At 44.1% G+C, this 24,801-nt stretch overlaps 1 protein-coding gene across 4 annotated transcripts in view; it reads right to left on the reverse strand.

Moving 5' to 3' along the window:
- The window catches only part of FAM135B (family with sequence similarity 135 member B), a 1,878,784-nt gene that overhangs the window by 114,764 nt on the left and 1,739,219 nt on the right, over positions 1-24,801 (reverse strand). For all 4 annotated transcript variants that reach the window (XM_069621672.1, XM_069621675.1, XM_069621673.1 and 1 more), the window contains 2 exons: positions 18,467-18,633; positions 17,793-17,884 (listed from right to left, as the gene is read on the reverse strand). In XM_069621672.1, the coding sequence (XP_069477773.1) occupies positions 17,793-17,884; positions 18,467-18,633 (259 nt within the window). The remainder of the gene's footprint in view (positions 1-17,792; positions 17,885-18,466; positions 18,634-24,801) is intronic.

Genomic DNA, 24,801 nt, shown 5'->3' on the forward strand with positions numbered 1-24,801 from the left:
TATAATACTGCCATCAAGCACGTATTAGAGAACCCCGTCTCCAGGAAGAACTCCTTGTTTCTGACAGGGTAAGCTAGGCAAGGCGCTTGTGAGAGGCTTCTTTTGAGTTGTCTTCCCGCCTCGGCTTGTTCTGGACCCCATTCCCACTTGACCCCCCCCTTCAGGAGATGAATCAGGGGTCTGGTGATCTCTGCGTAGCCCTCAATGAACTTTCTGCTGTAATTAGTCAGTCCAAGGAGGCTCCTTAGTTCCTGTAGAGTTGTGGGGTCTTTCAGTTTCTGAAGTGCTTCCACTTTCTTTTCCTGGGGACAGAGACCCTGAGGAGTAATCTCATGCCCCAAGAAATTAACACGGGTTCTATACCACTGTGCTTTCTGAAAGGAAAGTTTTGCTCCGGCGGCCCTCAACTGGGTCAGAACATAACGGATCTCCGCTATGTGTTCCTCCACAGATGAACTTTTGATGAGGACATCATCTACATAAGCCAGGTTACCCCTTGCACCCAGGTCGGGCATGGCCTTGTGTAGGAAAATGTTGAATTCATTGCCGGAATTGAGGTATCCGAAGGGAGTCCGGGTCCATGTGTACTGCTGGCCCCCAAAGGTAAAAGCGAGCTTGTATTGGTCCTCCCTACTGACAGGCACAGTCCAGTATCCATTGGTCAGGTCTATTGCAGTGAATACCTGTGACCCCTGGATCTGGGCTAGCCCTTGGTCAATGTAGGGCAGAGGCCATCGGGAAGTATGGACCCGTTTGTTGAGCTCCCTGAGGTCGGCACAGAGTGTCCACTGGCCGTTTGGCTTCAATATTCCCAGCACCGGGTTATTGAAGGTGCTGTGAACTGGACGAATTATTCCCCGGGACTCAAGGTTCTTAATTATTTCAGTAAGGGACTCCATGGATGCAAGAGGCAAGCGATATTGCTTCACAAACACTGAAGTCATTCCAGGGTCCGTGGGGATTGTTGTTGTGTGGATGTCGGTGCGGCCACAGTCATATGAGTCTACTGCAAAGAGATCTTGGAAATCCAAGAAAACTTGTTTCAACTTTTGCTTCTGTTCCAGAGTCACACAGGCATCAGCTAGGTTGACTCTCTCTTCCACCATCTGCCTGAAACCTGGAAAGACTTCTGGTTTGGCTATCTCAGCGGCCTCCTCCAGCTGGGTGGAGAAGTCCCTGGTCAGAGTGCTGATTTGGACTGGAGGCTTCAGGTGGGAAAGGCAGCCCTCATGGACCTGGAAAATCACCTCATCCCTCCTGAAGTCACATCTTCCTTACCATAAGGGCAGGAAGTGTACACCAGGAAGTTCCCCCCATGCCGGGTAAAAATCCTGTCTGGTGTTGTATTGTCATCACTGTCACTGTCAAAACAGTCCTTGGGGATTGGTCCTAACAGTTCATTTCCTAAATCAATGGAAAAATGTCGGTCATCAACCGCCATTCCAATAATGGTGCTTGCGGCAAGAGTAATACTCTTTAAGTCGCTGTTATCCACCTGTATTGGAATGGTGTCATGTTCTATGTTGACTAATGGTGTTGGGTTTACCCCCAACCCTTGCTGTTGGAGAGAAGCATTTAGATGTATATAAGCATCAGGGTTTTGCAATTTTTGTCCTCTTTTAACTTTCACTTCCAGGGAGAATTGTCGGGTCCTTTCTGGGATAGTGACTTCCTCTTTAATCTGAATTTCAACTGCATAAGGTAGCAATTGAGCTGACCTAAATGCTTTTTCTGGATCATCAAAGCCCATGGGATTATCCGCTAATCGGGACCAAGCTTTGAAGTTTATTAGGTCCAAACTAATGGCAAAGCGATTGAGAATGTCACTGCCTAAGTAAAAGGCGGCAGTGACGTCTCGCACGACCCAACAATTATGGATTATGCTCTTGTTGCCAATGGAGATTTTGAGCATACACCTGCTTGGCAGGAGCTGTTTGGAATTAGGTGCTTCCAGGTCCATTTCCCATTTGTCTATCAGTTTGAGTGTGGGAATGGCTGGATCTTTTGGGAGTTGGCGGAACATGGCTTCGCTGATGAAGCTCTTACCGTTGTTCACACACACTCGAGCGAGAACAGAGTCCTTCCCATCATTTAACTGGACAGGGATGAACAACTGCTCTCCAATTTGCTGAATATCAGCCAGGCTCTGAGCTGATTTCACATCTTTCTGGACTATAGGAGTGGGAGTTTCTGATTGTGGATTAGTAAAGAATTTCAGGGTGTTTCCTTCCAGTGTGGAATACCACCTTAAACTGGAAGGAAGGTTGATTTTCAGAAATAGAGAGGACCCCCCCATCACCAGTCTGTTGTCCTACTGCTATTACTGTCACTTCTGGAATCTGGTTGTTCTGGAAGTGAAATTCTACTTGGTCAGATTTTTGTTCAACCATGTGGCAGGTGCCGTTTAAACTAACATGGTTGACACTCTGTTTTAATTTTATTGGTCGGCTAGTCTGGGTCCAGAGGACCTTGTTTACACAATCTATTAGGGGTGACAACCTTCTCAGGAGGTCATTCCCTAGTAAACAAGAGGTGCCCTCTGGAGTCAATACTATGACCGGGTGTTTCACCTTGTGTCGCCCAATTTTAATGTCCAAGTCTGCAGTCCCCTCAACGGGAATTTCGTTCCCGTCAAAGTTCTGCAGTTGTCCAGGAAGAGAGGTGAGAGGAATACGGTAATTCTCCCCCCTTCCTGCATTTAGATCCTCAAAGGCCCTTTTGGACAAAAGGGTAGCTTGGGATCCAGTGTCCACCAGTGCCAAAATTGTACCCTGCCCCTGTACTTGTACCGGGGCATAGTATCTTCCCTCCTTCTCCTCAAGGGGGCACAGATAATGCACATTTTTGGACAACTGGTGGGCTAATTTTCTGGTTTTGGACATTGCTAGCGAAGAGATTTGGGCAGAATCCTGTGGAGAGCCTTGGGAATCTGAAAGAAAAAGTTGGCAACTGGAGATCAGAGCCATTGTGGGTTCCCCTGGTTCCGGTTCTGGGCCGCCCCGCCCTTTTTGGAGGCAGTCACCAGGATGAGTTTGAACCAGGGGATTTTGGTATTGTGGGTTCTGGGATGAGATGATGGGCGGCGGTAGCTCAGTCTCCATATCTCCCCAGTCTGGATTGGAATCCCTTGGGACCCATTTTTCTTTGGGAGGAGTTCCCCCATCTCTGAAGGAGAAGATCCTTTTCCCAGGATCTTCTGAGGATCCCTCTCCCTCAAATTGGAAGACCTGAACCTCCTCCACAAAGTGGGTCTGTTTGGGTCCTTTGTTTCTCCTACCTCCTCTCTGCTCCTTGGGTGGCAGACTTTCAGGGGTAGGAGTTTTTATTTCCGGTTCCTGGTTTTCCAGGGGTGGTTTACAAGTTGGGAAGGAAGCTTCCTCCAAGGCTTTACGCCCCCCTTCCCCTTGTGCCTGGGAACCGGTGGTTTATCGGGGTGCTGCCCTCGTCATTGTTCTGGAGCACCAGGTCCCGAGTTTGGGGCATTCTGCGGTGGCATGCTCATCTGAGGGTTCTGTTGAGCCTTCAGTATGTGACCCAGATCTCGTGCCATATTTTGGACCTGGCGCTCAATTTGTGAAACCCGCTCAGGCTGATACGGGCTCTATTTTCTCCCCTGGGCTGATCCCGGGAAGGGTAGCTATCCCTTCTCTGGTAGTACCCCTGGTTGGGAAGATTTTGGTACCCCTCCACCCTTGGCCTCCCCTCTCCCGGATTAGGTTGTCTGGGCTCAGGGAATTGGGGAAAGAAGGATGGATGATTTTGGGGCTGGAAACTGGGTGGATACCTGGGGAAAAAGTTCTGCCCAGGATTTGGAGAATTTCTGCCCTCCTGGGGAAGTTAGGAGGGAAGTTCCCCGGGTCAGGTGCTTGGCTGGATCCCCCCCCTTGGGCTGGAGGAGTCCACACATAACCCAGGATTGGTCGGTTTCCCTTGTAGCGGGGATTTACATAGTCAGGGGAGCGGGGGACCCCATTTGTGGGACTACCTCCTCGACTCCCTGTCTGTGACTGGCCCGAGGGCCTTCTGGGCTGTGAATTATTTTTAGGCCCCCCCATCTCCAAATCTAAAACGGGGGCAACCTTTACCTCTGCCACCTTGGCAGCAGCAGGGGTGCTTTTGGTTTTGGGGTTTATCGGCGCGTTATTTTTATTTTCGATAGGCTTCTGCACCTCATAGATCCGGGTAGCCTGTTCAATGACCCAGTCTAAAGATCTTTTCTCATGAAAATCTCTCACGAGCTGGGTCATTATGTATTTGGGCAAGGCATGGAAAAATGTATTGACAAATTCTCTGCTGTCTGTGCGCACCCTTCTGGTGGTCTGCGCAAAGGCACGTTTCAGTTCTTGCACGAATTCTTGTGGGGGCTGATCCTCCCCACATTGCAAATTGTACGCTGCCTTGCGAGCCTCTTGGGGATTTCTGTGCAAAGAAAAATGTTTCAAGATGGCCGCCCTATAGGTGGACCACCTTGAATGATTTTGGTCCTCCAGCCCCGCAAAGAAACTTGAGTACTCTGGGGAGAATGTCCACTTTACATACTGAATACAGCTTTGGCTGTCCTTCAAATGAAAGGTCTCCATCATTTGCTCATAGAGCTCCAAGTGTTCCCAAACAGAATACTTGGCGTTCTTATGATAAGGCGTGATGACACTCCTGATTGTCTTAATCTGTTTCAATGGGTCCTTAAGCAAGGCCCTTTTTGCCTTATTGGCCTTTTTGGTTCGGGTAACCCTGGTCCATTCATCCTCTGACTCAGAGGCACTGCTCCCAGCGGTGCCTGTCTGATCTCTCAGGTTTTCCCGGATTCTGCGAGTCTGGGGATGGCTGGCAGAATGTGGGGACCTGGTCTCCTGTGTCCTGTACCGCTCAGAGGAGTCTTCAGATCCCTCCTCGCTGCCAGGATTTGATGGGTACCCCCCCCTGACCTAACTGGGCAGAGGTTTTCAGGATGCCCTTAATGGGCCTACTCTCCTGGGGTTCCCCACTAAATTGCACTGTGCTTGGGTGCCCATACCCAGATGCCCGCCCCTCCATACCTGGGTGGTACTGGCCTATGAGCCCCATGCTTTTGGCTGGATGGTAATCTGCCATCCCTCTGGCCCGGTGCTCATGTGCGCCAGGGGACATGGGGGTGGCAGAGTCCAGGGACTGAGAGAGATAAAGGCCTCTGGTACTAGGGCTCCTGAGGTTATACTCAGGAGTTTCCCTTTCCCAGCGAACCTGGTCTCTATCCGCCCCTGCTCCCTGTTGCAATGCAAGAGCCTGCACATTCAGTTCCTCAATTAAGGCCTTACTAGACTCTATCAGTCTCTCCTACATTGCTACCTGTTGTTGGAGCCTATCGTTGTGCTGGCAGAGAGCCTCATTCTTTCTCTGCGTTTCCTGATTGGTCCTGGAGCACTGGGCCAGTCTTTGCTGCAGGAGGGTTACCTCCTGAGCTGTGTCCCTATTGGCCTGCTCCTGTCTTGGCAGAGCCTCCTCCACCCTCCTGGTGTGCTCTAGCAAGTCCTGGTGTTCTTTTTGGAGGATACCCAGTCCTTGGTGGGCCAGGAGATTTTCTTCCATTTTTCTTCTTAAGTGGCAGACTTCCTGGCCTAAGGTGTCCCTTTCCTGACCAAGAGCTTGAATTTGTGACGCCAGGTAGTCCCTTTGCCTTTGGAAGGCACCAGCTTTCTGGCGCTCGTGATCAAACTCTGCCTGGGTATCCAGGACTTTCAGGATCAGTTTATTGCTCTCCTCTTTCTCTCTGTCTAGTTGGATTTGCAGGGTGGCTACCTGCTCTGTGCATGCCCTGTTGAAATTGATCTGTTGCTCCAGCTTTTTCTGGCTCTGCAGTAGGGAGTCCAAACTGTCTTGGCGTTCCTTCTGCAAAGCCAGAATTCTGGTATCCTGGTCTGTCTTTTCCTGTTGCAGTATATCCATGTCCTCTTTTATTTTAATGATATACTGCCTACTATCATTTTCTGACTCCTGGCTCCTCTGCAGCCTCTGCTCAGAAGAGACCAGGTCAGATTGGACCTTCTCTAACGCCATCTGTCGCCTATTTGCCAGATCTTGGCTTTCAGTACATTTATCCTGCATGTCTCCCATATATAGGTACAGGTTTGCCGCTATCCTGGCAATCTTATTGTGTTCATCTTTGGCTTTAGGAGCCATATATAGTTCACTCAGGGCCCTGATCTCTCCATATATCTTTCCCTGTTTCAGTGACCTGTTGCGTGTAGGCCTGCAACCAGACCGTTTTGTCCTGGTGAGTCCACTCACCTCTCACAAATAACTTATGTAAGAAGTGCTCTCTGGCTATTTTCATGTCTACTAAGGTCGTCATTCTAGAGATTGATCTCTGTCCTGACTTACAGAAATTAGTATTTTATTTTTGCAAAACAGACCTTTTCCTTAGAGTGTCCCTTTTGAGGAGTGCTTTACAGTGTAATGCAGCGTGGTGATCCTACTGGATGTATGTATCCCGTCAGTTAGCACACTGTATTAAGCTGCACAAGTGATAGATCTAACCCAGATGTCCGGCTCGAGCCCCCAATTTGTAAGAGGATTCAATTCAACACTACAGCTAAGTCAATGCCTAGTCTGGGATACTGAATGGAAACCCTTATTGATATATCTTTGTGTCCAGTTCATGAGTTCTGGATGACTACCCCTATATAACACCCCTCTCTTGGAATCCCCCTGACCCCACTGAGCCAAGAAGTAGTTCTGTTTTGCAAGTTTAAAAGGTTTATTTGAGAATTTAAATATATATATATATATATATATATATATATATATATATATATATATATATATATATATATATATATATATATATATATATACATATATATATATATATCACACTTCTTTATAATCAATGATGAGTGGGTATAGGATGGATAAGATAGCAACAATACTTTTATGGTTTCAAATAGATGCAATGTGGAATGAAAATGCAGTACAGAAAATAACTTGATAGGATTTCAGCAAAAGACAATGTAATCACTTTCTTGGACAATTCACCCCCCCTTATGCAATGTAAGGAGATGAAGATGAGAGCACACAGTTTTTAGGAATGCAATCAAATAGAATTCAGTTCAATTCCCCCCCAGCAGCTTATACAACAGATAGGAGTTTTGAAACACAGGCAAATGCTTTGAATATGGTGACAATGCAGTGAGAAATATGCTGAAAATGCTTTTAATTCCCTTATGGAGGTTCAGGGTGAGTGATAGCTACTTTATATGAGTTCAGGATCACTTTAACAATGCTCTAGGAGTAACTAGCAGGTTAAACGAGTTTTTGGCAAAGTAAAGCAAGGAAGCTGCTGTTTTCACACGTGGCTGGATTTTTAACCAAATCGCGAATCGCGGCAAAATTCGCGAATGTGTGAATCACGATTACGGCAAAAGTATAAGTCCATATAAGTATAAGTTATAGGTTCATTCAAAAGCTAAGATTCTAAGCTTTCAGAGGAAAGTTAAGTTTCTACCACAAACGGTTATGGAGTTATGAACGATTTTGTGAAGGTTGTTTTTCGGATTTGAAATTTTAAAGTTCAAAGCGACAGGTTACAGCTTTGCAGCTGCAGAATTGACAAATGACAGTGGTGCAGCTTTACAAATGACAGGTGACAGTTAGGAGGCAGTTCTGGTTAGATTAAAATAGTTTGGATTAGATTGTTTTAACTAAGAGATTGATTCTGCACAGTTCTGCTAGGTGCTCACAATATATTTTGAAATAGGCCTCGCCACGGATCTGGTCAGGTTTTGGACTGAACTCCGGTTCTGGTCTCGGCACTTCATAGTGATCTGGGTCAGCTCTCTGGTTCTGCTAACAGCGGTCTGGGTCACTCTGGATCTCTGACCTCTGGTTCTGGATACTGCTCTGCTTTCTCTGGGTACAGCACTGCTTCTGGATCTTTCTGGCACAGGGTTTCAGGCCAGAATCAACAGCTGGGCCCGGCTGTGAATAGTCTGCAAATGATTTTTGGGCCTGCTGACAAATACTTTTGCTTGCAGTAGGCCTTCTTGGTTCAAAGTTCTGTAGTCTCTGTTTAGCTTGGAAGTCTAAGTGTAGGATATCTGGATGTGAAGTTGTCGGTCAGCATGCTCCGCAGCAAATGGAATTGAATGTCTCTACCTGTCCCAGCAGTCTCTTTTTATGTGTTTTGAAAATGGGTGTGTGCCTAGGCCTAGCTAAGCCTGCCCCTCTCTACTTGTCATTGGCCCAATTCTCCCCTCTCCCATGATTGGGGGAAGGAAATGTGAGTCGGAGTGATGCTGTAGGTTTTATGGGTCAGAGGATCCTCCCCTGGTCAGTTTGCCCACAAATCTATATTTGATTCAAATACATATTGCACAGATACACAGTTGTTTAAAATTACATGCACCCATCACATATCACATGAGGTATACTCTGTTCAAACTCTGCTCTTCCTGGGGGCTTGCATTCAAAAATGGCAACTTATTTTCGATTTTAGTGGGTTATGCAACCTTGGTTCTTCATTAAAAGTTATACACATATACACAGGCTGTCCATACCTACTCCAGTAAATTCCCATATCTCTAGCTTAAACACAGAGTATGTGGTGTCAATAAATAGCAGGGTTTTGCCCCAGAACATCACACAAATTGGAGTTTGGGCTTGAATCGAAGGTACATTTTTTAAATTAAGGCTCTCAAAGTTATACATTCCTGTCATTTGATTACAAAGAGTTATCAGTGTTTCTGTAAAATATATATTTTGCTTTCAATTCAGTTCTCAGAGTGTTGGAGTCCGCCTCCAAGACTTGGGTGGGTCAGTGATCACATGTGTCTTCTGCTGGGAGCTCTTTGTGTACAGTCAACAGTCAACATCAGCATATTCTATTCAAGTGCAAGAGCCTATTGTGTGGTCTCCAGGAGGCTGAGGTCAGCAGACCAGGGGGTCACTTTGCATTTGGTTATTATGACCATGTGATATCCTGGGCTGTTGTGTGAATCTCTTGAGGTGAGAGGGTTTCCCAGCCTTCTGGCCTCTAGGAACAGCAGGTGGCTAATTTTTGATTAAAATGCAGCCTTTGAAGTCAGCTGAGTCAAATTCCTTTTTCAGCAACTGCACTCAGTTCTCCTGTCAGAGTTTAGACCGCTAGCACCGCCTTGGGGATTTTGTTGGTACTGCATCCATTTTTGGGATCTTTCTTGGATTAATGCATTCCAAACAGGAATGGTTCTTACATGGTAGTAAACAATCCTTGCTTAACATTGTTTTGATGGGGCTCCTTACAGTAAAATGGTTATGTGGAACCCCACAAAAGGGTTGAATCTTTAAAGTGGTCCGATGAGCCACGATTTCAGCAACTTTTTGACATCAGTAACAGTGGATTTTGTTAACAAAGATCTTTCTTTACACTGGTGGGTGGCAAGTTAGGTAACCATTTTGGTGTGCGCACAAACTGCGTGGTTCTCCTGGATTCTGGTGCACATGTGGGCTTTTTGGCCATCTTGGATTTTCTAAGCCCACAGCACCAAATGTTGCAGCATGATAGCTCAAACGTGGGTCAGGACACCCAAAAGCATTAGGTGTTATATAAACATACAAGTGCTTCTAGGCATAAACTGCTACTTTCAGAGTGTTTTGTGGGTTTGCAGCATTCTCAAAGTGTTGCATGCCAGATTAGCTTTGCAGTACTAGTGCTTGCTTTGCAATAATTCTCTGCATTATTTTACATATCATTTTACCAGGATGGAAGTAGAGAAGAAGGAGTAGATGTGTTACCTGCATTTCCGGTGGGCCACCATGAGGGTTCTGCACATGTCATTACTATGTGATGGTTTTAGGAATATAAAAGATATACTTTTTTTTCTAAAATAAATATGTTGCAGATTCACTGTGGCTACAGAGAAAGAATGTCTTGATGCAGGATTCCTACATCATAAGTAATGTTTACTCGGTTATAGCTTCACTACCTATACAATACAGGGAACAATAGTTTACCTACATTGATGCTGATTGGATGACATGCAATTGGGGCAGATTCTGGCTGCTTTTTGGGTCCACTTAGGCTGTAAATAGGTCTCCACTTCTGGTATCCCTGCATGTAATGATGCTGTTCAGTTATGGAGGCAGTCATGATAGGTTAACCATACTTCATTTGAAAATGGGTGCTATGTTTACACCCCATAATTAGACAGACACAATGGTGTTGCATAGTGTTAGGGAGAATTCTCTGTTTAGGCTGAATTTCCTAACCTAGTGAGTCCCCAAGCAGCTTTGCTCGATTTCTGGAGTTTGTTTTTTCCATCCTGCCAAGAGTGAGACTCTTTTCTCCCACTCTTGGACATGTATGTGTGTGTAATTCCTTTGAAATGTCAATGTGTTCGATGGGCTATGGGGTCTTTTACTCCATAGGGTCTCATATGTTTTTTCTATGTGTGTTGCACCGCACCCTACGTGCCGTAACACTGGGGCGTCCTAGCAGACCCCCACCATAGACTCCATACCCGGGGACTGACTACTGTCTCCCCAGGCATGTAAAGTCACCATTGGCTTTACTAGACCTAAATTTACTAACGGGACTAGTACAAACCATCTTATTGTGGACGTACTAGTACGGGTAATTCGATTACTCCTAGACCTGTTACTCGAGGGGGCACTGTCCCGCCCCCCCTCGACGAGTTTTGGCTGGTGGCAGTGGAAACTACTTGTTATGTTCGACCCCGAGCATAACCCTATGGGATTCGTCCCATTGTTGGAGATTGATACTTTTTCTCGTTAATCTCTAACGTACCACCGATCTACTTATCTTAAACAAGTTTATCGGATGGTATTTTCTGCCAGAACTCGGTTTGTAAAATGGCGTCTGTGTTCGTCTCTGTGACTCCTAAACCAAAGGTTGAGGCCTTTGTTCCGCTTTTGGCGGGCCTCTGTACAGAGACCCTCCAAAGTGGTGCCATTCTGTCTTGGTTACCTCAGGGTTATGGGAGGGGGTTTAGGCACCCTGGACCGAGTTTCCTTGCCAACTCCGGTCGCACTCTGGAGTGATTGGCCCAGGTGGTGAGCCTTCCCGCTCACCACTTAGCATGTGTTGATTGACAGCTAGGCTGAATGAATGGGGGTTTTCTGCATAAAAGCAGGGCTTTTGGGACTGGATCTTCAGAAGTCGCCACAGGACCTAAGAATCCGATGAGGGTAACGCTGAGCCGACCTGCACGACGACACCTCCGGTGGAGCCCTGCGGAACCGACTCACCACTTCCCGACGACAGAGGAGATCTCCCTGCCGGAGAGTCTCTTCCCCTGGCTGGTGGGAACAACCAGTCCCCTTTGCTTTTTATTCACATCAGGACGCAGTGGTCGAATTGCCCGTGCAGAGCACCTCGGCAACCGGATAGCCACTACCCCTGTACCGCGACCAAAAGGTGGTGCCTTGTGACGGAGCACTCCGCGGCTGGTCTCTACCCTGGTGGTGCACCGGACTTCATTTTCTTCGATGACGAGATCATCTCTACTCTTGGCAAAGACCCGACGTGCATCCACCACCAGGAACAACTGCCCCCGCCGGAGCTACCCTCTACAACAAGGTACCGTGTCCGCCTGGCTTCCCTTTCGATCGGTTCGAGTGAGGTGTCTTAATCCTCTCTGTTCCGTTGGGTCGCCTCCAAGCTTTTCTCATCCTTTGTTCTGAACTGGTTCAACCTGCCGATAACAATTTGCTATACAGACTTGGATGCATCTCCACTAGAGACTTTTTGGGACATCGCGCCTTGCCTCTCTCCGAGTGGGCCTGGCCTCTGAACTTTACGATCTATTGTGATTCTTGCCTTCCTGCCTTGAATTTTATCCGCTAGGATTGAACTGTGTTGATTTCATGACCTGCCTATCTTTTTCTCTCCCGTCCTAACTAATATTCGAGTGTCATCTGGGTTGAGGTATACACCTCTGTCTGAAAATAAGTGATACCGGTAGAACCTAGAGTTGTCGAAATATTGCTAGGGGGATTGATCGTTTTCTACTTCGTAGAGTAATTGTGTTTGATTTGTTTGCCGTGATTTGCCTTAGTGTTTTTCATAGATGCTCTGTTATAAATAAATGCCTTAATATCTTTACACTAAGCCTCGTTGCATGTTTGATTGTCTTGCTGTGAAGAATTGCCCTTTTTTTAAACTCCACATACTGCTCAACTTTTCTTGAGAGAAGTCTGACTGCTCAGCCACAGCTACCAAGTGAATCTGTGTGGTACAGACTGCTACCAAGTGGGTTCACCGCCAAACGCCTGTAGTCCTAAATCTTTTGCAGTGGTCCCAGAGGGAACTGCACAGGTTTCCGCCTAACACATAACTCTATCCTTGCCAACATAACAATTTGGGAACATTTGGCCACACCCCATCAGAGTTTCCCTACAAAGCCAGGCTTCGGGGCCTGGTTTCAAAACTATACATATAAATGCACCTTTCCTCAGATGCAATGTGTCCTTCCTTGCTTATTTATTAATCCATTCATTTATACCACATGTATGAAAGCATCCATTCATGCATCCCTATCCCTTGAAACATGTTTTCATTCACCTATCCATCCATCCATCTTCAACATATTTCATTCATCCCGCCCCTTGCACATTCATCTATCCTCAGATTAACTGATTCACACATTCCCACTCCCCTTCATTCATCAATCCTCACATTCATATTCATTCACCCCCTCCTGCTCCTTCTCCCCAATCTCTGGCTGCTTTTGCCTTGACATATGCTTCATCTCATTAAGTATGCCTGTGTGCATGAACATGCATTCTCCATACAACATCCAAATCTATTGGGTTTGCCAAAGGATGTTGCTTTTTCTGGCTCAGGGTATGATGCAGTAGGCATGTATTTTAAACAGTGAACACTAAATGAGGTTTGACTGACTTTTCAGTACAGTTTAATATAAATGTAACATGTTGACCTTCACTTTACATTTGAGCACTGTGATTATGTAGCTTAAAGAACTGTTATGTGTGATGTTTCAACCCACTTGTCCAGGCCCCGCAACATTACTGTGCATTGCTTGCAGCAGAAACATCAGAATGGCCGCCGGAAAGCATGCTGCTCGCTAAAAATCACCAGAAAGTGTGCAGTAAAAATCTGAAAAATAGGCCGCCATCCACTTTTGCCTATGTCAGTGGTAACACAGGAGATACTGCCAAAACCCATCATTTGGCTGCCCACAGAGCAAAATCATTGCAAAAGAAACACAGAGCTGTTTTAAAAATCAGTTTCCCTGGCTGTCAAATTTGCAAAAATCATGGCTCACAAACCACCCAAAAAGATCCAACCTCCTTGTTGGGTGGTGAACATCATTCTACTTCAAGAATCCACATAAATATAATGTCAGCAGGAGTATATGTTATCAGAACAAAGTCCTCTTTTGAAGATGGTTTCTGGAATAAATCTGTCAAAAATGGGTGTAATACCGTTACTCACATCTGTCAGAAGCTGGCGATTTTAAAACCTGTCATGTGTAAAGTTGTTCATTGAACTCAAACTATGCCAAAGAAAGACTTGCTATTAGAAGCCTAAGAGGTGGATACAATGCAAAACTATATTTTAAAAAGGCTTGAAGTAAGAAATTGGTAGTTGTATTTATTAAAAATGTAAGTTATATTTTAGGACAAGGAAAACAGTGAATTTGTTCCACCATTGAATGCGCTGCCAGCTCATAAAAGTTATACATCCAAAATGACAATAATCATCAGAGTCAATTACAGTCCAAATACAAAATCAATTTCTCGTCAAACATGGATGAATTTTTGCGTGATTTAATTATATTTGTTTCCAATAGCAGAGTTGCGTGCCAACACATGTTTCAACCCCACGGGTCTTTCTCAAGGCAGAACTCTGTTTCCCAAAGACAAGATACAATATGTCGATGCAAATAAATGTCATTATAAAGAAGCAGGATCCACCAATACAAAACACACATCAAACATAAAATCAAGGTATCCATTACCCCATCCAAATGTCATGGCGAGTAAGTACACCAACATTCCATAAGCAGCACATGAAGAGAAAATTAATAAATAAAATAAGGTAGAGGAAACCTCTTCTGACTTCAAATTAGCAGAAATTGAAGTCAGAAGAGGTTGATCCTGCTTCTTTATAGTGGCATTTATTTGCAACGACATATTGAATCTTGTTTTTGGGAAACAGAGTTCTGCCTTGAGAAAGACCTGTGGGGTCGAAACTCGTGTTGGCACGCAACTCTGCTATTGGAAACAAATATAATTAAATCGTGCAAAAATTCATGCATGTTTGACCAGAAATTGATTTTGTATTTGGACTGTAATTGACTCTGATGATTATTGTCATTTTGGATGTATAACTTTTATGAGCTGGCAGCACATTCAATAGTGGAACAAATTCACTGTTTTCCTTATTATTTTAGTGGGTTTGAGGTACCCACTGATCCGCCTCGGGTGCTGCAGCCAGCACAAAGTCATTGAGGAAGGTAAATAATCACATAAAATATAATAGCTAAAGCGCTTCAATTTCAAGGCATACCTGAACCATACTGTTTCATATTTTAGGACAAGACAATTTCAGACATTGTGTTTAAAAGTTAAGGTTTCCCACACTGAGCTTCGAAGACATTGCACACCTTCTACCCAACAAAAGAATCCTTCCCCCTGCTCTCTGCTAAGAAACTGGCAGGCTAGTGTGAAAGGAACTGGGTGGGGCACTCTGGCATGTTGCTCTCAGTGGAGACAAGGGAGTCCTTGAGCTGAATGGAAATGCTAATTGGGTGTGACTGACAACAACTGCTCTGGCAGGAAGACAAGCCATGTGACTCTCTGACTCAGCCAAGATCTTGGGGGTGGGCCAGACTGGAAATGTGGATTCAAACTGGAGTAAATATATGTTTAAGGAAAAGACTTATAACAAATTGTACGGAACTGACAAAAATATGCTCACAGTTTAAAACTAATCTGGAATCTGTGCGACATTCAGGGACTGAACCCCGGAAATGTTCACATTCTAGCTCTGGTGCTTATGCTAGGAACATGAAAAATTACAGGAATATGCCCAGAGGGTATAGACAGGTATGGGTAAAAAATTGTACAGATCCGCAAATGTCTAATTGCCCAAAAGCACGAAAAAACGGTCATTTGTGAACCAAAGCTCGTAGGAAGATAAGATTTTGACAGAAACTTAACCTAGTCAATCTATCATGTAAATATGTATTATGAAAAAGTTGTGCATATTGTAAATATGTTTTTTTAATGAAAAATAAGATATACAGTACAAAAGCTGAGGGGAGGTTTTCTCGCTAAGCCATAAACATGATGACACATGATGACACACTGTTCCTTCCTCCAATCAGGAGAGGGGAAATTCTCTGACCTATCAGATCCTTAGAGGGTTGGGCATAGACAATCAGCCTCCCCACCCACTATGGAAAATGGATAAATAGGGACTGTTGAGGACCCACAGGGACACACTTTCACTTATCAACTGATCTACTGGCAAAGCACCCTGCAGGAAGATCCATACTCCAGAACCAGACTCCAGATCCAGACTCTAGAACCAGACTCTAGAACCCTGAAGCAGAGGCCTAATCCAAAAAGCTGAACCCTTTTCAGCAGGCCTTTAAAAATCTTGCAAACCTGATTTAACTCCTAAACTTCCACGGGGCCTAACCTAACTGATCCAACAGCCTGGCTGAGCTGTTTGCTGCTACTGGCCAAGAACCGTGCTAGAACCCAAGATCCAGAGCAGTCCAGCAGAGCTGTAACCCAGAACCCGTCAGACCCAGTCCAGAGACCGTGCAGACCAGAGTGCCTTCCTGAGAGCAGAGTCCAGGTGCCCTGAAGCCTGTCCGGTGGCGAGCGAAGTCCAGTCCAAACCTTTGACCAGATCTTTTACGGACCCATTCCATTCCAAAGCCATAGTTGTAAGTATTTAGTGTAGAATTGATCATAACCAACCTCTTAGTATTAAGTAACCCAATCCAACCATTCTAACCTATCCATAACTGCATTATTGAATCTCTTTTGTCTATCCTAAATTCTTCTCTCCCCCACATAATCCTTGGTAATTGTAGTGATAATCATCTTGGCGCTAATATATAATTTCTGGGGAAAGGCAATCGTCTTGTGCAGACAGAAACCATCCGGATGCGCCTCTGGATAGGTGGCTGGTCTTTCGTGTAGTTTGCGGCTCCATAGACTCCCTAGTGTTAAGAAACCTTTGTTCCAAATCTTCAACAGTGCATCTTTCATTTTGAAATCTTGACTTTTTGGAGAAAAATCTACCTTGACTAAAACCTCTGTAACATTTGAATTGTACGTGCTAGGAACGTGATATGAGTGTCAATTTGAAGCTAACATCCTCAGCTTTCAATCACACTCCTAATCCCCATAGTTTTACCATAATCGCATTTCCCGCACCCGGAAAAGTTGCCACAAATTTGCATTTGGTTCAATTTCACCCCATTTAAAAAAACAGCTATTTCTTGATTTCAACTTCTGTATTTCATTTCCATCTACTAATCACTCTACAATCATTGCTAGTGTTGACCTGAACCAATCCAAAGCAACGCTCACTAGTTCTGAATCCCATATAGCGAATTACATTTTTTTAGCACTTTTCCCATTCAATTCAACCACATTTAAAAGCATTTGACCTGTTTTAAAATCAGCCCTGGTTCTCTCTGCTTGCCGAAGGGGAATCGGGATTGAAACTGCAATTGTTGGTTATTATTCCTAATACCTGTGTGCCCTCATTCCATATCTCCATAGTTCATGTTGGGGGGAGTGAGTAACAACAGGGGGAAAGAGTGATTACATTGTCTTTGGTTAAATTCATATCAAGTTTATTTCTGTGTTGCATTCTTTCATATCACTGCATTTCCTTGAACCGCACAAAGTATTCTCTGCTACATTAATCCTCCTATTCCTACTCCTAATTGATTAAAGAGATTGTTGATATTGTATTATTACCCATTGCTGATCATTGTTCATATTCATAAGTGTGATATTCAGATATTATTCATATTCATAAAAGTATAATCTATATATTGTTCAATTCTTCAAATAAATCTTTTCATTTGGAAAACAAACCTATTCCTTGGTTCAGTGAGACCGGGGGGGAATCAAAGAGTGGGGTGTTATATAAGGGTACATCATCCAGAATTAAAAGAACTTTTGACATAAAAATATATAAATAAGTGTTTCCATTGGGCATCCCATACTAGGCATTGACTTAGTTAGAGTGCTGGATTGAAATCACTTACAGTTAGAACGCCATATTGGTAAAAAAAAATGATATAACTTTTTACTGAGAGTTGCCAGCCTTGTTTCATTTCAAACATAAGGTGGAACACAATGTGCTTACCTTCACACTGGAGTGTGGATTATGAACTGAAGGTGTGTTGATGTGTCAATAATGGCCAGACCAGCTAGTATATGATACTACAATGTAAATGTTTGCATATTATTTTTTGCTACAGTCCTACTCATCACTTGCACAACATATAACACATTGTACAGTACATGGTGTCAGATGTTCGCAACATGTTTACACATCAGACATCATGATCAGCCATTCCCACTTCTGCAGGCCATACGTGCTTGCACACTGACTGCTTCACAAGGGGTTCTGTGATCAGGGGACTGCACCTTCATAAGTGCTGCACATTACAGTCCTTTGCTACCTGTCTTCCCATGATGTCCTCCTACGAGGTGTGACGTGGATATGTATGAGATGCACACGTGGGTGTAAGGCACAGGGCACAGTTTTAGGGAGATACTGGACCAGTACTTCATTCTTGGTGCACAGCAACACCCACCTGGTTTCTTTCAGACATTAGGAAGTCCAGCTTTGCTTCAGGGAGGCCCAATTCAATAAAGGTTTTCACTAACCGCAGATCAGCGCTATTTCCTGGAATAACAAGATGGTGAACATAATATACATTAAAAGGTTTAACAATCTAAGGACCGCTTTAAGAACAAATATTGTTAGCAGAGAAGATAGCAAACCATCATACTGTTCATTCCAAACCAGAAATGTGCAGGCCTTATAATCATACTGACAGTGTAGATGTATGGAGTCTGTGGGAAGCGGGTAGGGGGAGTGTTGGTGTGTGCTGAGTCACAAAGTAGTGAACAGGAGCAATTATAACATGTGCATGGCTTACTCAGAGAAATTGAAATTAAGGAGTAGGGAAAAGTTACTGATGGTCCCTTCTTTCTGAATCAAAATGGCTCCTTTCAGTATAAGCCAATAGTAGGCCATAGTTATTTTTATTGTCCATTTATAACACACTTAATTCCAACAAGTGGTTTCTAAGCACAGGATTGGGATTCAAACCTGTGTTGTGCTGCATTGTCTTGCTTCCAAGACATACGTGTTGCTCCTGAGGTAGCCTATCTCGCCTAGAAACTTAAAGTATTTTCTTGTGAATTTGCGCAAAAATATAATAATTATTAATGTTCCAAATATAAAATGTATATGGTGACTTACCATCCAGCCCATGGACACAGATTACTAGGTGTATTCCATCTTCAAAAAGTGTTTCATCTTCCTCTGGTGGGAAATATGGCATTTCAGAGGCTAATACAGCCAGTCCACTGTATAGACACCCATCAAACTTAAGCTCCTTCAAAAACTTCTCTTTAGCCTGGTGGAAACTAGAGAGAAATAATTACTACCACTCTGTATGTAAGCTTTTCAGCTACAGGTTCATATTCTAATGTGTATTGGTAATTTGCAGCAAACACACATTGAACGTCATAAGCAGAAATAACAAAACACACTAAAGACCAGATATGTGTGTTTTGGGTGGTAAGTGGGTGTGAATTTGAATTCTCTTTATGCTATATTTCTGGGATAAAACAACAACAGCAAAAACGAAATGTTAGCATTGAGCACAATCTGTAGTTGTCCAATCGTGGCACCAAGTAACTATATGCTTTCTGTTACATCTAAACAATCAGAGAAAGGGTATCAGCTGAATTGTAAACAGTCAGTAAAGATTTATTTTTTTTAATGTATTACATGTTCCAGAAAATAGTATCTTGATCAGCATAATACAGTTAACAACAATGGCAGATTTCCCATCTTGATTCCTTCTCCCACCTAATCTCACATCACACATGCCTTGAACATTATTTCATCATTCCGGCCCTGTTGGTGTACAGTTATAATGGAGGCAATAGTTAATTCCCTTGCACCGCACACTGTTCTGTCTTGTTTACCTTTAATGCCCTTGCTCCTATGATTGAGTCCCATTTCACCCAGATCTTTTGGTACCTGGCTATACAGCCCCTATTTATGTACGGTATCTCTTCTAGTGCTTGACAATGTCCCATTCCCTCCTTCCACTTGGCCACCATTGGGAAAATCATTATAGTTTAAAATATATTGCAATAACGTATCCTCTGGATCCAAAATGACAACTCTGATCTCGTAAAACAAACGTAAATCACATTATGGAATTTAGCCAGTCATATGCATTCACGTCAATAATGAACAACACTCTAGTGTTGGTAAAGGAGCCAAATAACTCCTGGGTACAGCCAAGCCTGAGCCAGGTGGCCTGGTTAGGCTCTAGAAGCCGAATGCAAGCCAAATCAATCTGCCTCTCACCCCAAAAACACAAAACAATAGAGATCACCTACAATTCTGGAAACTCCTCAAATCCTGGCTCTTCATCCCATAGCTAAAAAGAAAGCCTATAGGGGCAATACACATCTGAAACAATGTTGAGAGAGGAAACCGATGCCCTATTCCCTAAGCTATTAACGCTCAACAGAAGTAAGGGATATGCCAATCTACAACATATCCACCTACTAATTGAAAGATAGACAACCTAGTATCATACCAAAAGAATGACCACAGATTTATCGGGATGGAAGGGTAAAGATAACCTATCAATATCACCTTGGCCCACAGTGTCATCTCCGGCAGAAATTGACCACCAATAGTAAATAGATAGGAAGGGAGCAGGTGAATGTAATACAGTACCAATATCAGAGTGGGGGATACTGCTCACCCAACTGGGTGTACTAAGCTCAAATAACATTGCTGGGAACCAGCCAAGCCATCGCCCTAGAAACTAGACAGCCAGGAAAGACAAGAGAAGGACTATATCTACCTGCTATGACAACCAGATATATAGAACAAGAATTACAAGGTAAAGAGACATATAACCCACTAACCCAAAGCTCAAATTTCTGAATACTCACACAAAAATCCACACAACCACTTCTCGCACAGCAAACCGTACGCACTTCAACACACCTCAACAACAAACAATCAACACATTAATCTCACCAATAGCACACAAGGACTCGCATCGATCCGATATTCAAAACCAACCTCAGCACATGGTGAAAACCAAACTGAAGATGCAACAGGATGTTAGGCAGAATCCAGTGCAGTTCCCTTAGCGAGCACTACACCAGATTAGGACTACAGGTGGGAGCAATAAATCCCCTTTGGTATCAGTCTGTACCACAAAGATTAAGTTGTTAGCTGTGGCTGAGCAGTCAGACTTATCTCAAGAGGGAGATGAGCGGTATTCAGGGTTTACACATTAGGCACACTAGAGTATGGAACAAGGAAACACTGACCAAAGCTTTGTAGTTAAAAAGTAAATATATATTTATTTTATACACCTCTAATCAAACACATCTATCACAAGTATCAAGCAAGTTAAATTAAGTCAATGAAAAATACACACACTCCCTATATAAATTGCAGACCAAGTGAACTAGAGTGAAAACTGAGCAAAACGGCACAGTGAAAACTACACACAAGGGAGGTTCTGACAATTTCTCACAAGGGAGGGAAAACAAGTTATTCAGACGTAGCTTCTTATACACCCTAGCAATACTTCCCATTAGCTTGTAACCCAGTTAGAGCAAGACAGTGCATCAGTCTAAGCAGTACTTAAATGAAAACTGAGCAAAATGGCATTTCACAAGATTCAACAGTGGGAAGAAAAGAGTAGTTATAAGAAAGGGGTGCACCACACAGTTCGAATGGAGAATCAATCTCGAGAAAGCAGATCTAACAAATTTGATCAGAGTCAATAGGCCTGTGCCAAAGTTAGTGCTACAGGGCAAGGGCCCAGGAGCAAAATGTTCTCGTAGCTGCAGTCAAGTTTTTGGTTAACAATATTTGAAATGGTGGTTGCAAAAGTTGAAAAGACAATGTTAAGAGAGGGGGGCGGCCAACCCAACAGGTAGGTAAAGGATTTAAAACACCTTTAGCACTACTGTGAACAATGCACCTTTAAAGTGAAGAAGTGGCTCTTGCGGTGGCGGTTGTTACTGGTAGTTCCTGCAGTTCGAGGGATCCAGCAGAGGAAGATAGGCTCTCGTCGTGGAGGAAGGTTCGAGGTACTGCACTACCCAGGGATGAAACCATCTGCGGTGCTGTCAAATGAAGTTTAAAAGGTACGCTCTTTTTAATCGCAGTCCGGGTCGATAGCTGCCTGGCTATCCGGTCTCACAGTGCAGTGCACTGACGATTCGACCACAGCAGGTCCGGGAAGGCGATTGGCAAACTGGTTGGCCCCACCAGCTCAAGGGAAGAAGGCTCTTTCAGATGAAGATCTCCTCTCATCGTGCGGAGAAAAGTGGTGAGACGCTGCAGCAGGGCTTCACTGGTGGTTCAGTCATTGCAGATGTCTTTGGCTTCTCTCCTCTTCGGCTTTATAGTTCCAGTGGCAACGTCTTTCTCTTCCAGTCCTCAGGACCCTGCTTTTATGCAAAAAGAGCCTCATTCATACAGCCTAGCTGTCACTCACACAGTGGAGTGGTCATCTTGGCCAGAGACCCTCCAGCCTATCAGGATAGAGTGCGACATGGGTTGCGGAGGCAACCCTGTCCAGGGTTCCTACTCCTCCTCCCACACAATGGACCCACCCCAGACTCAGAGGCGCCGGAAGGAGGGCTTCTGGGCAGAAGCCTGCCAAACGAACAAACAAAGGATCCCTGACCTGGGTTAGGATTGTAGAGAAAGGCACAAGAAAGAAGTTATATTAGAGTTCTGGCAAATAAAACCCACCGGAGCAAAGTTAATATTAAAATGCACCGGCGATATGTTAGAGGCTGTCATAAAAAGTGGTAACCTCGAACAATGTGAAAATCCCATAGAGAAATATTTGCAGTCGAATATTTATGGTAGTAACCACTGCCACCAGCCAGAAACTTTTGAGAGAGTTACTGTACGTTCCCTCTTGAAAATGAACATAGGGGAAAAACTATTAACCCCTTCCAGTACCTCCATAGTAAGATGGGTTGCACTGGTTTAGTTCATAGAAATTGACTAGTAAAGTCAATGGGGACTTTACATCTCCTGGGAGACAGTAGTCAGTCCGAGGGTATGGAGTCTACGTTTGGGGGTTGCTACGACACCCCAGTGTCACTGCACTGAGGGTGCTGTGTAACACAAGTGAGTAAAGATGGTTCCTATGGGGGAGAGAAAATAGCCTAGAACACACATAGCAAAAATGCCTAAGAGTGGGAAAAAGAGTGTCACTCTTAGCAGGTAAAAAGAAACAAACCCTTCAAATCCAGAAAAGCAGCTGGGGGGACTCTATAGGTAAGGGGAATTAGCCATGAAGTGAGAATTCTCTCTTTTACATTAAGCAAAATATTGATTATACCTTTATTTGTCACCATCATGAATGCAAATATAGATGTATGAGAATACAAATCCAGTTTAGACTAAGCAATGCCCTGATTTGTGCACCAATACTTTCTAGATGTAGGAACAACATAATAAAACGCTACTTGAAGTTATTGTTTCACACAGACATGGAGATAGTTTGTGTGCATAGCTTCTAGTAGGCTTAAACCTCAGGGGAGCTATCCTCAATCTTTCTGCAAGTGCAAGTGGGACAATAGGCAGCACTCACATGTCCAGCCTGGTGGGTGATTGAGAGCACAAATTAAAGGGTTGTGTGGCATGTGGCAAGCAATAGGTCTAAGCAAGCATCCCCCTTGTCCAAGACCAGTGTGTTCTTGTTAGGGGAGTTTTCCTAAAGTATTACTTGGAGGTACGAATTTAGTAAGCAACCACAGTGGGTTGTAGCTCCCCAACTATTACTATCAGTCTGTACTACTCAAAGACTGTGGTAGAGTGGGAGAAAGTCAGACGTAGCTTAAGAGGAAGATGTGAGCTTTAGGTATGTACACTGAACCCAGTTAGACAAGCTCGCCAAAGAGAAACTTACACTTAAATATATATTAAAATGTAGATGTATTATATTTACACAAGGGTCACTTTTAAATATTTAGTACGATAAATCAACACACATAGGTATGCTTTTCAATACTTTCAAGGGGTAACTTCTTAGTTGGTAGTTGCTGAATGCATACGATTATTACAGGAGTTTGACAGTACTATCGGTAATACCGCGCACCCGCAAAGTAATATGGTAATTGCATTTAGTCAGCATACACATACAAGATAGTGATTTTTGGGAAGGTTAACAGTTGGTTAGTGTTTTTCCAGGAGAGCATCAGTTTCTAGGAGCAATTTTGCAGCACAGCAAGTCTTTTAAAGTCCAAAACGCATCCCTTGCTAAAAGGCAGTTCGGAGAGGCTTAACGTCATGAAAAGCAGCAGAAGTCAAAAGTCCTGGCAGATACTTTCTAGTCTCTGGGAAAGAAGATACAAGAGGAAAGAAGATACAAGAAGACTTAAATTACTTTGGAGACCTTGAGAAAGGACTTGCTACAGGGACACAAGCAGTGGCTTGAGTCGGAGGTAAGATGGGTTTGCCCTGGACACCTCTGCGTGCACTCCTACGCTCTGAAGCAACTTTCTGGAATAAGATAAGCAATACCTTTTCCCCACAGTCCCTTAGGTTTGAAGAAAACATTTGTGGTGGATTCTCCACAATGTTGCAGCTCTGGACTGGACCTCTGGAATATGTGGCCTGATGATGAAAGGTAGGACAATTGATGGGATCAGTCAGCAGCAGTCTTCAGGGATGACCGCTGGCACGGCTTTCATCAACTTCTTTGGTCAATCTGCACCTTTTCTGCAGCACCAACAATGAACACGATTCATTCGATCACTCTTCTTCGCTTCCTGCAGTCCCGCACTGGTGATGAGGGGGCCTGGGTGAGTTGTGTTGGGTCTCTTGTGTGTCTAGGGTCCGGACAGCACTGGTCACTCGTCAGTGTTGCAAAAGGTCTACAGGCGTCTCTGGTCATCTTTTTTAGTTACTTCAACTTCCAGTGGTCGACTTGCTTTTGACTCCAGGAGTCTCACTTTTTTTACAGTTCCAGCACACACACCTCTGCAATCCCTCTCAGAGTTTTACAGAAAGGGACGTTTGGCTCCACAATCTGTAGAGCCTGTAGGACGAGATACCGGAAATGTGTACGGAAAGATACTGGAGATGTAGGACTACTATATATGAGGGGCAGTAAGTGAGACATGACATTCTCTACAAGCCATACCCCCAGTGGGAGCTGGTTCTATTCAGGCACTCTGGCAGACAAAGGACAGGGGGTGGAAAACTCCTAACCCACTTCCTGCCCGCCCAGACACGCCGCAACAAACAAGGGTTCCTGCCAAAGACAAAACACACACACATGCCTCCTTTTCCCAGGATGGTAGGAAAAGGGCTAACAAAGAACAACCATGCTAGTAATGGCAAAAAAAGAAGGGCAGCCTCAAGTTGGTACTTTGGTGCCCCTAATGTGCTTCACCTAGGCTATGGACATAGCCTGTGGTAGAAAGATCACACAATAGTTGGTAATACACATACACTGTCATAACTAGGAGATTTTCTATTTGACTAAAAAGTCACAGGAGCAGAGACAAGGGGGATAC

This window comes from Ambystoma mexicanum, chromosome 5q (genome assembly GCF_040938575.1).
Source record: "Ambystoma mexicanum isolate Mex_15411 chromosome 5q, UKY_AmexF1_1, whole genome shotgun sequence".
Classification (NCBI taxonomy): Eukaryota; Metazoa; Chordata; class Amphibia; order Caudata; family Ambystomatidae; genus Ambystoma; species Ambystoma mexicanum.